Here is a 12667-nt window from a genome sequence, read left to right on the forward strand (position 1 = left end):
CATGACGGAAGTTTTAGCTAGCCACATAAGGAGCTCACCTTGGCATTGATTCCATTAAAGAGAGGCAACTATAAGGATATTACTCTGAAAATCTTGGCATGACAAGCAGGAGAGCAGGAAAAAATATCCAGCTGGAAGGTATGCTCTTTTATTTTATAGACGTTTACATGAACCCTAAGACTACCATGTTATATTTATTACAATACTCCTTATGTCTTGTGTAACAGGAAGACATTTATTTAAAAGGATGCAGCCTAGTTCCGTGTCCCAGTAAAGCATTGCAAAAGCAATCATAATGAACAATACTTATAAGATGCAAATAAATCCGTAATTCATGTGTTTATATACACTTTTTTTAGTGCTTTTTTAGGCTATGATCCCACAATGCTAAAGAAAAGTGCAAATATTGCACTTTGTTACAAAGCAACGGCTAATATTAATGATTATAATTATTAATAATGGACGTTGTTTAGCAACAAAGGCTGTTATTTGTTCTTATTTTTACATTGTGGGAACATAGCCTTAAGCTGACCGTACTGTGGCAGCTAGAGAGGATGATGGCAGAGGGATGCTCAGTGTCCCTCCAGTGCCCTGTGTCCCTCATTGTTCCCCTGCCATCATCCTCTCCAGCAGCCACAGCCCGCACAGCTCTGGGAGTCGGGTAGAGACATCACCACTTTATCCAGGAAGTGAAGCCTTGATACAGTAGTAAGAGCAGGGAAAAAGCACTTTATAAGCATTTCCCATAAGAAGTGTATATTGGGGATTTGTATAACTTTTGGGGGGCAATACAACACCTTAATAAAAGCTTTTTAATGTTTATCTGTGCTCAATCTTGTATTGCCATGCTGTTAGTAGTGGTGGTGAATGGTACTGCAGTGTTGCCCCCAATAAAGTGAACAGGCCCAACTCTGCAGTATCTTGCACCACCAATACTAATGGTATAGCAATCTTGAAATCCAGCATTATAGCCATTATTTAAAGGTTGGATAACCCCTCAAAGGATTGTACTGATATCAGCATTTTCCATCTGTCAGCCTTGTTCTTGCCAAGAAAACACACTAATCCTTGGCAGAAAATGGGTACACTGGCCTTTAACACCTCTATCTCCTGGCCATCTTTTCTGCCAAATACTTTGCGTGCCTTTGAGGAACACTTTAACTGGACATATGTGTGGCAATTGTGTAGTAGAATAAAGAAAGGCAAGGGTATGTAAAGATTGTGTTCTTCTTTAGGCTATGTTCACACGTAGTATTTCTGTTAAACTGTTGGTCAGTTTTTACTTAACTATAATCAGGAGTGGAACTGACAGAGCAAAATTGAAATGGAAAAATTTGCAGTTAACCAAAATCACTACTGGTTTTAGTTAAAAAAATACTGACCAAAAGACTGTCAGAAATAGTATGTGTGAACATAGCCTCAAAGGGATACTGCCACCCCCTTACTCTATGCATATGTCTCAGCACCATGCACAAGCTTAGATACAGCACAATCCATAAATACCTTTATAAAACCCACCGACTTAGGTGAGGAGAAGGGGCCCAACAGCAGGAAGACTCCTCCTAGGTGACACTGTTCACCACTAAACTAAAGCAATCAAGAGAAGAAAGAAGACATTTTTTATAAAGTTTTATATCAATTGTGCTGTAACTAAGCTCACGTATGGTGCTGAGAACCACACAGAGTAAGGGGGTGATGGTATCACTTCAAAAGGGATCTATGAAGCCTTTAGATTAGGACCTTAGACCTAAGGTCACACCAGGACTTTCATCTGTATGACGCTTGTCTGAAATGGTAAACACTAATGTGATGGTCAAAAATCGGCTGAATGAATGTTCAAAGACAAGTTCATTACTTAAACTGGCCGATTTAAAAGGGCCATAGATTAAGTGACTAACAAAAAAACGCGTTGTTGGACAATCATAGCATTTATACAGGCCAAATAAAGTCATTCTCAGTCTGCCGCACGTAGCCCTGTGTGAATAGGGGGATGTGTAGCAGTGGCGTAGCTACCATAGAGGCAAGGTAGGCAGTTACTATGGGGCCCGTGCAGGAGGGGGGCCCGGGGGAGAAGGTAAGAGCGTGTGTCCTTCTGTTGAAAGTGTCACTGTTGTTTTTGTTTTTTGCAGAAATCAATAGTACAGGCGCTCTTAAGAAACTTTGTTATTGGGTTTATTAGGAAAATATGCCATTATCTGCATTCAAAAAGATTTCCCCCAGCCCCTCCCCCCCCCACACCTTTCATCCACTGCTCATTACCAGGAAATCGCATCTTGTTTACATCAGACATGCCCTGTCTGTTCTATGGAAAGGGGAGGGGGAAGATTAGTCGGCAGCAGAGAGAAGAGAACAAAGGATTACACAGTGGGAGCTGTGTGAAAGACATTATTCAGAGGTCAGAGAGGTCAGTGCTGACTTCAGAGGAGATAGCCTGGTGATGTAGGTGTAAATTAACTCTTTGTTGTCCTGTTTTGGTGCCTCATCTCCCTTAACCAGTCCCCCCCTCTCCATAAGAAAACCATGAAGACAGGGAGGAGAGCTTCAAACTGCTTTTTCATTATAAAAATGCATTTTTTCGACTAATAAACCCAATTACAAAGTTTCTTAAAATCGCCTGTATGCCTGATTTCTGCAAAAAAAAAAACAAAAACAAACAGTGACAGCCTTTATGTACTGCAGTGTGTAAGTGACCCAATGTTTACTTTGATGCTGCAACACAAAAAAGGGTTAACAAGCAGAAGACAGAGATCTCTGTTTCACTGCACTGCTAACCCCTGACCTCTGTTCTCCAGCTGACAATCAAGTAGGGAAGGAAAATGTGCAGAGGTCAGGGGTTATCAGTGCACCAGCAGTAAAGCATGTATGTGTGTGTGTATATATATATATATATATATATATATATATATATATATATATATATATATACACACAGTACTTTGTGTTGTGCGTAGGGGAGGGGGTCCCTTAAAAATGTTTGCTATGGGGCCCCGTGAATCCTAACTACGCCCCTGATGTGCAGCCAGCAATGAATAAATTAAAGGGCTGCACGAACGCAGTAACAGGTGAAAGAAACATAAGCCCACATACACCAAGACTGGAGTCAAAAATTTGCACCATTTTCTGGTTATTTTTCTTCATAGATCAGTCTAACACTTGAAGATCATGCTCTTATCAATACTTATCCCCCAAGCAAAGAAAAATTCATCAATTATAACCACTTATCATGATACAACCATACCTTCTTTGCAGCTAGGCTTAGTTACTGCCTGTCTTCTGTAAGATTACTATAATAAGATGTAAGCCATCACTTAGCATCCCTATCTATCTGTATTTATAAGATGACACTTATAATGGAAGAACAACCAGAGCCACAGCTGTCTATAAAAAAGTAAATGATGCATGATATTCATCAATTACCTTGCCCTGTATGTTTTATAATAGAACAGATGCTCTTAGGATTTTAGAAAATGTTAAAAAAGAATTATGAAAATGTCAATGTCAAAATCAATAACTACACTTTTTGGGGACAAAAAAAGTAAATCCTCATGCTTATACTTTTTACCTTTGAACTGACCTGTAATCTGGTCTTGGTGAGTTTGCAGAAGAATCAGTATTGGTTTTAATGCTTTTCGTCTGCAGAAGAGAACATGGTGCATCCTTTGATGTAAGATGATATACACGCTGAACAACCACATGTATGTAGGCATCTTTCCAACCTGCGGCCCCCTGGGTCTCCACAAGATCCAGAAGAGAATCATTTACAGTGATGCTTGATGTGAATTCCTTGTCTTGGTTACTGACAGGACTTTGGACATGGCTGCGGATACCTGAAACCTGGCAAATCAATTCAAGCAGATCATTTATGGGATTAGCAGATTTGACAAAAAAAATAAATAACTCCTGCTAAAACTATCAATATTCTACATACTGATAAGACAAATTATCACCAGTTTAAGCTGATAACAGTAAGGGTGCTAACACACACCATATTGCAGTGAATTTTCTAAAAACGCAGCAGATACGCGGCAGATTTGATGTAAATAACTGAACACCGCATCAAATCTGCTGCGCATCGGTCGTGTGTGTTAGCACCCTAAGGGTGGTATTACATGGGCCTAGCAGGGCCCGATAATACCTGTAAACAAGCGCCGATCTGCTAGATCGTCGCTCGTTTACTGGGTCTATTACACAGCCCGATAATCGTTTAGCAAGAGCTGTAAGGACATCGGTAACGATGTCCTTGCAGCTCTTGCTAAACTGGCATACATTACCAATCCACGTTCCAGGGCTGCTCCTGCCGTCCGCTTCTCCCTGGGTCCCGCACGTGCTCTAGCTTCACATCGGCCTGTCAGCTGATAGGCCGCTCAACCAATTACAGGCCGGGACCGCCACGTCGTGTGATTGGCTGAGCGGCCTATCAGCTGACAGGCCGATGTGAAGTTAGAGCGCGCGCGGGACCCCGGGAGAAGCGGACGGCAGGAGCAGCCCTAGAACGTGGATGGGTAATGTATATCGTTAGTCGCCGCTCGTGCACCGCTATTACACGCAGCGGTGCGCGGTCGGCGCCCGACAAAAATAGGTTCTAACCTATATCAACAATCAGCCGATGATCGTTGTCATTGGCTGATCGTTGCATTCATTACACGGAGCGATAATCGGCCGAATCGGGCCAATTCGTCCGATTATCGTTCCGTGTAATAGGGCCCTTAGGCTGTATTTACACACACAGATATCTGAAAGATTTTTGAAGCCAAAGCCAGGAATGGATTTGAAAAGAGGAGAAATCTCAGTCTTTCCTTTATGACCTGTTCTCTGTTTACAGTCTGTTCCTGGCTTTGGCTTTAAAGAGAACCAATCACCTAAATATAACTGTCCCTATTATGACAGTACATCTCTCCCTAAGTCTATTCATGAAGATACAGACTGCCTTTGCAGTCTGTATCTTTATACTTTACCTGATCCTCTGTTCCCTGGCTGTTCCGGTGAGCGCCGCCATCTTGATGACGTCACTTGCGTTCCAGCTGTGCGTTCCAGCGTGACGTCATCAAGATGGCGGCGCCGCCGGAACAGCCAGGGAACAGAGGATCTGGTAAAGTATAAAGATACAGACTGCAAAGGCAGTCTGTATCTTCATAGATAGACTTCATGAGGATACAGACTGAATTTGCAGTCTGTAGCTTTATACTTTACCTATCCTCTGCTTCAGTGCCGCAAGGCCGGGCACCGCCATCTTGATTACGGGCCTTGCGTTCCACCGCTGGAACGCAAGTGACGTAATCAAGATGGCGCCGCCGGCCTTGCTGCACCGAAGAAGAGGATAGGTAAAGTATAAAGATACAGACTGCAGAGGCAGTCTGTATCTTCATAAATAGATTAGAGAAGAGGGATTTTAGATAATACACAGCGATCTTGCGCTGTATAGCGCGAGATCACTGTGTGTTAACAGAGCGGCAGGCAAAGGATCATGGGAACCGCTCCTGCCACTCTGCATGACGGGAGTTTCCTGTCTCGCGCCGGCTCTTTTGAAAAGAGCCGGCTCGAGACAGGATAGTAAAAAGGGAATAATTCAAAAACATGACAATAAAAATAATTAATTATATTTGCAAATGTCAATTAAATTATGATTTGCATCTAATTAAGGAATAAAAAAATTTTAACTTTCGTCCATGATTGGTTCTCTTTAAAAATCTGTCAGATAAATTGGTCAATTATCTGTGGGTGTAAATACAGCTTAATAGTGCGTTCACACCTACAGGATCTGCAGCTGATTTTCTGCAGCAGATTTCATTTAAATAACTGAACACAGCATCAAATCTGCTGCAGATCTGCTGCAGATCCTGTAGGTGTGAACGCACCCTAAGGGTATAAACCCACACACCGTATATGCAGCAGATATGCAACAAATACGCAGCAGATTTGTTGGTACAGATTTGATGCTGTGTTCAGTTATTTAGATCTAATCTGCTGCGATTTTGCTGCGAGTTTGCTGCGTATCGCAGCAGTAAATACGCTGCATATACGGTGTGTGGGTTTATACCCTAAGGCTAGGTTTACACTACGTATATTTCAGTCAGTATTGTGGTCCTCATATTGCAACCAAAACCAGGAGTGGATTAAAAACACAAAGGATCTGTTCACACAATATTGAAATTGAGTGGATGGCCGCCATATAACAGTAAATAACGGCCATTATTTCAATACAACAGCCGTTGTTTTAAAATAACAGCAAATATTTGCCATTAAATGGCGGCCATCCACTCAATTTCAACATTGTGTGAACAGATCCTTTCTGTGTTTTTAATCCACTCCTGGTTTTGGTTGCAATATGAGGACCACAATACTGACTGAAATATACGTAGTGTGAACCCAATCCTAAGGGTAAATTCACACGGGCGGATCCGCTGGGAGTCTCACGCACGAAATCCGCAGCTAATCCGCAATACATGTATTATTATTATTATTATTAATACGTGTATTGCGGATTAGCTGCGGATTTCGTGTGTGAGACTGCCGGCGGATCTGCCCGTGTGAATTTACTCTAAGGCCATGTTCACACTTTGTATTACAGCGGGCACTCTGTGACATGGAGGTGTCACAGAACGGCCACTGTCTATGTGGTTCACCCCGGCCGGTACTGAACATCATTTCTTTTAAATTGCGGGCACATTAGGGTGTGCCCGCGTTCCATTCTTTCTAAGAGAGCCGCGTCATGGAGGGGAGGGAATTCCCTCCCACTGGGGGCGGCCCGGCCCGCCTCCAGTGCTTGAGCACCGGCCGGTTTCGGTGCACAGAACGAAGCCGTGCATGGGAACCAGGCCTCGGTCTGGAAAACGGACCGCAGCACCGGCTTCCCCGTGCCAGCGCCGTTCCATCCATGGGTTAAGGTTAAAGACTATGTACCTGGTGGTACATCCACTTTAAGCACTAAATACAGTATGTTAATGTGGAAATAGGTTTTACCATGGTAACCGATCAGCACCCTGCTAATATGTTGCAGAGCTGCTGACTTAACACTGACCAATTTACTTAATCAATGCCACAAGCTACTGATCGTGCAGTTTAAGTAGTCAAATCACTGGCATCAGTGTGATTGCTGATGCCGGTCATTGACTGTGAGCTCCAGTTGCTGATAGCAGTCATCACTCACTTTCTATGAAATGAGCTCCGCGCGTGAGATCGCTTCATGTAACAGTAGCTGGTTTATGATGCTTATTTTTGTCACAGTGCACCAAGGTGTAATGAACACTTTTAATAAAAGTTATTTTTATTAGTCTCAAAACATGCACCAATTGTTTTATAAACATGTAGCCAATCATCTTTGTCAGTATTCAGGATCCTCTTTTGGACGTTTTAGCTGAAGACAAATTAATAAATGTTTCCTTTGAGAAAGCTCTAAGGCTAAAATAAAGGGCTATCAGCGTATCCCACAGTGTACTCTAGACAGACCCATAGGTGGAGATTTATCAAACTGGTGTGAAGTAGAATTGTCTAAGGCAAGGTTCACACTGCGTTTTTAGCATCCGTTTAATGGATCTGTTTTTTGCAAAAAGCGGATGCATTTGTGTTCATCCGTTTTTGATCCGTTTTTCCATTGACTTCCATTATAAAAAAAAAAAACAGATCAAAACGGATGCGTTTTTTTTTTACGCACAATAAAGTACTGTTGACACTACTTTTTGGACCGTTAAAAAACACGGGTCCGGTAAACAGATTGCAAAAACGCAGTGTGAACCCACCCTTAGTTGCCTCTAGCAACCAATCAGATTCCACCTTTTATTTCTCTCAGATGCTTTGAAAAATGAAAGGTGGAATCAGATTGGTTGCTAGGGGAAACTAAGACAATTCTACTTTACACCAGTTAGATAAATCTCCCCCATAGACTTTAATGTACCAACATGGTTGACTAGTGACTATGTTCAGTATATTATATAAATGCATACATTAATTATGCAGGAATCAATAGCATAGGCATATATCAACTAAACGTTTGCTCATTTTTTGGGATGCTGTTTTAACCGTTTCAGGACCAGGCCTGAAATGGCTTTAAGGACCAAGGCAAATTTTATGAATATGACATGTGTTACTTTATTCATTAATAACTTGGGAATGCTTTTACATATCCTTGTGATTCCAAGATTGTTTTTTCGTTAGATATTCCACTTTATGTTAGTGGTAAATTTGAGTTTATATCTTTAGAATTTTTTGGTGAATAACTCCAAAATATTGTTAAAAATTTTAAAAAAGCGCATTTCTCTAAATTTGAAAGTCTCTGCAAATAAGGTAAATAGTAATATGTAATTTATTATTTATTAATTCATATCTATGACATGTCTACTTTATATTAACAGCATTTGGTGAACATGCTGTTACTTTTTTAGGATATTAGAGGCCATAAATGTTTAGTAGCAATTTTCAAAATTTTCATGAAAATTTCAAACTCAGAAATTCTTTAGGCATTAGTTCAGTTTTGGAGTATATTTTAGAGGCCTGTATACTAGAAGTCCCCATAATTTACCCCATTTTGAAATCTTCACCCTTTCAAGTATTCAAATTGACATTCATACCGGTTTTTCACCCTTGAGACATTTCACAGGAATAACTGCAAAGTAGGAGTGAATAGTTAACATTTTCATTTTCTTTCCAGAGACTCCAATGTAATCCTATGTGTTTTTTACCTCACCAATTACCGTTACTGATCCACCAATGCCGACGATTGCCGATGCTGGACCCCCTTTGGGGGTCCAGAGGTAGTTACACTAAGATGTCAGCTATCAGCTGACAGTTTAGTTGCAGCTCCCGGGCCCTGTTTGTGTAAACAGCGAGCATTGGAAGCAGGTCAGTAAATGTACTGATTGGTGCTGGAACTCTCATCCTACAAGTCAGTACATTTACTGACTTGAGCGGGAAGGGGTTAAAAGACAAAATCAGATGTGGATCACAATGAATTGTATAATATAAAGAACAGAAGCTTTTTCTATACCTTTTTTTGTAAAGTTTCAGGCAAATTGCATTTTGACAATGATTGTAGCATGGAGTCTGCTGATGCAATACTGCACTTTGTAAGAGCACCCTCATTCTTGCAACCTATGAATTTACAAGTATGTTGTTATGTAACAAACAGGCTTTCATAAAACTCACCTGCTGCTTGTCTGAACAAATACCAAGATTGCCAACGTCTAAATTTAAAGTTAAGGATAAAGGTAACAGACGTTTTTTCACAGTCATCGTGCTAGAACAGGGTTCGTTGTTTTCTAAGCCCTCTATAGGGTTTATCATAATCTTCTGACTGAAATGTGTGTTTATAACAACTGATGTATTCTGATTTTGGGGGTTAAGCTTCTGCCTGAAAAAGATAAAAAGAATAAATACTTTTTCAATCCAGAGGTTAAAGTTTGTAATATCTTGCAGATTGTAAGCCCTTGCGGACAGGATCCAATAATAATAATAATAATAATAATAAAAGGAAAAAAAGCAGGAAGAACCATTTGAGGATATCCAACAGGCGAGGGTCTTGCATAACTTTGTGAGCCTTTTTGTTGCACAGTAATATCAAAGTCATATTAATTAGTAGCGGCAAAGCAAGTAAAAAGGTGAAACAAAAGATGTAATGATGGTCTATTGGTAATTTTTTTCCAGCTAAGGAAGATTTGCCACTTTTACAATAAGGATGGACAAATTACATCCTGCTAGAAGACGCCTGGGAAGACAATCAATAAATCTGGCACAGAACATAGAGAACGTCAAGTGGTTTACTTTCCTCTAGCTTCTTTGAGGCAAAAAAATATAAGTACCGTAGAGGTTCTCCAGGAGTGACAATTTGAAGTTGTTCTTACATGGTATTAAATATTATTGGTCTATGCAATATTGCCATTCAACCCCTTGCTTTGCATTGCCAAATTCTGACACCTATATCCTTTTTTATTTTTCCCTCTACGGAGACATGGCAGGGGTCGTTTTTTATCTGCTACACTGTAGTTTTATGAATACCACTTGGGGGGCCATAATAGCTTTTTAAGATACTGGGTGGTAAGGTGACCAAAAAACAGCAATTCTGGCTTTGGGTGTTATCTGTTTTGTTTTTTTATTTATTGGGGGAAAAAATTATTGCATTTTAATAATTCAGACATTTTGCATACTTTTTACATGTTTAGTCACCCTGGGAAACATGGATGTATGACCGATTCTACAGTATACTGCAATAGGGACCAGAGCATCCAGGAATGGGGACATGCTTTGGAGTGAAAATAAAGCAGTGTCTAAACAGGTGGAATAAAATCAGCTTTTGCAAAAATAGGTCATAAATAATAAGCAAGTGCATTTATTTTATTGTACTGTATGAGCACTGATGGTCAGTTCCCCATAGACTTCAATAGAACACATTATTACATTGAAAATATAAATATATTGCTCACTCGAAATTATGGCTGTATTTTACTGCTTATGAACATAACCAAAGATAGGTGACACTGCAATCCAGCTGTCTTTACGGAAGATATGAATATAAGAGACAGCAATACCTTAACATACAATATTGCTATTACCAGAATCATTTCATGGGGAGAATACAGTTGCCATAAAAGAAGATTATTTTCTGTTCATGTTTTACTATATAATTAACATCTAGTAAAAGGTAACAGAAATACAGTGAAAAAGCAAAACACAGATTCTGAAGGCTTATGATAGATTTACAGCGAATATTATCTGTTAAACATTAACCAAGGTCCTGCAGATCAAGATCAAGCCAGTTTCTTACATATCAAGACTGGCGTAGCATGAAATGGTAATTGAATACCCATTTATTTTACAAAAATAAAGCATGTTCATATTTTTAGTCAAATGTTTTATTTTTACCCAAACTAGTCAAATAATTGTATGCTTTTATAGTTCAGTCAATGTAAAAATATGAAGATGACTTGCTCAGGCAGCTGGGTCTATTCCTCATCTTACATTGGAAAAAAATAGTAAACAATGCAAACAGTTGGAAGCCATTATCATGTTTTTTTTTTTTTGCTTGCAGCTATTAAATGCAAGACAGGAATGTTACTGAGTGTAGACCAATCCTACTGTCTCCTGGCTGCATCTGATTCCTGTGACATTTAAACAACCAGTCTTGTTTAGAAAGGAAAATTCCACTGTCAATAACAAATTTGTAGCTATGGTATACAATAAATACAGGAACGTCCAATCACCCAGTTCTCTGTACATTACACAATGACATTTACGTTCAAGAGTTGAGTTAAACTGGATTCTGTAAGTGATTTTCATGTGGTAACTGTAGATTTTGCTGCACATATGGTGAAACATGCAGCAATGATGATGTGGAGATCTGTGACATATAAAGTATTTTCTATTTTTCTATTTATATCTGCAGCATACCCTTGTATGGGAATTTATGGGGTTTAAGTGGATTGCATTTTATTGCAGTAAAAAATGCACAATTCACTGACGGAATCAATTAAGGACCTTTTAACGGGAGATTATTGACCCATGTAAATGACCCAGTAATCACTTAAAGGTGCAAACACTGTTTTGCTGGCTGATCAATAGAATGTTGCACAGCTAAAATCATGGTTGGTTGGCTACACATCTCCCCATGTAAAAGGCAGACAATGATGTAAGTGAAAAGCAAGAATTCTGCAACTGTTTGTCTGCATTCACATGTTCTGTGTTTCACATTGAACATGGACGTGGAATGCCTGTAACGAAGTTCACCCCCAGCACGGGCAGCATCTCTGATGTGATGCTGGAAGTGGAGGAACTGTATGAATATGCGTCACACATATTGGTTTGTCTTAGAAAGCACCCTTCTCTTCAATGCAATTTTTGGTAGTGCAGGCCCCAATCTCTTTGGCATGTAATAAGTGTCACACTGTAATGAAGTGTATATTGGTGATTTGTATAACTTTTGGGGGGCAATATAATACTTTAATAAGTATAATATTAATAATTAATATAATATAACAATTTTCACCGGACTTCTCCTGTAAGCAATCTTCGAGAAACCAACAAGCAAGTTGACTGTACATGTAAAAAAATATTGCATGTTAATTGGAACCAATTGTTAAAAGGTACCTGTCATTATGCAGCACTATCCAGATATGTGTGCAATTGTTGCTACCGCCAGATAATTGGGTTACCATATACAGGTTGCAAGCTGCGTCTACTCAACAGGACAACTTACCCAGCATGGTGAGGAGGAGCGGCAGGAACAAGTCCACAAAGATCAAGATGGCACTGCATAATGACAGGAATAGTTTAATTACAACTATAAACTACTGATTGTGTGTTAGCAGGTAGGGAAGGAAGTGGCATATGAATGGAAACAAAAATTAGTAAGTGTAATGGTTTGCTACACATCAAATCTTTAGAAAAATCGGAAAATGTAAACTCACATGTTCACCTCCATGTTAATGATAAAGAAAATGTGTTATAATTATTCTTAGTATCAATAATGACAAACGAAGCCAATTTGCCATGACGTTTGACACCCTGAAACTGCTGACACTGCTAGAAAGGCTAGGCAGAAAGAAGTTTAGACATACCAGTACTGATCATGACAATAGTAGTAGAACACCAAAAGGGACAAAAAATGTTTTATTCACTCACATGCCCTGATACTTGGTGTCCACTGGGCATTTCTGGATCAGGCAAGTTTCCTTTCCGCAGT

The 12667-nt window shown here is 39.8% G+C and overlaps 1 protein-coding gene across 4 annotated transcripts in view; it reads right to left on the reverse strand.

Annotated features, from left to right (window-relative positions):
- SPIDR (scaffold protein involved in DNA repair) overlaps window positions 1-12667 on the reverse strand; it is a 349427-nt gene that overhangs the window by 156628 nt on the left and 180132 nt on the right. For 3 of the 4 annotated variants that reach the window (XM_069957607.1, XM_069957602.1, XM_069957603.1), the window contains exons 9-10: window positions 9139-9343; window positions 3563-3834 (exon numbers count right to left, since the gene is read on the reverse strand). In XM_069957607.1, coding sequence (XP_069813708.1) covers window positions 3563-3834; window positions 9139-9343 — 477 coding nt within the window. The remainder of the gene's footprint in view (window positions 1-3562; window positions 3835-9138; window positions 9344-12667) is intronic. The other variant, XM_069957606.1, reaches the window with a different exon arrangement.

This window comes from Dendropsophus ebraccatus, chromosome 2 (genome assembly GCF_027789765.1).
Source record: "Dendropsophus ebraccatus isolate aDenEbr1 chromosome 2, aDenEbr1.pat, whole genome shotgun sequence".
In the NCBI taxonomy this organism is placed as follows: Eukaryota; Metazoa; Chordata; class Amphibia; order Anura; family Hylidae; genus Dendropsophus; species Dendropsophus ebraccatus.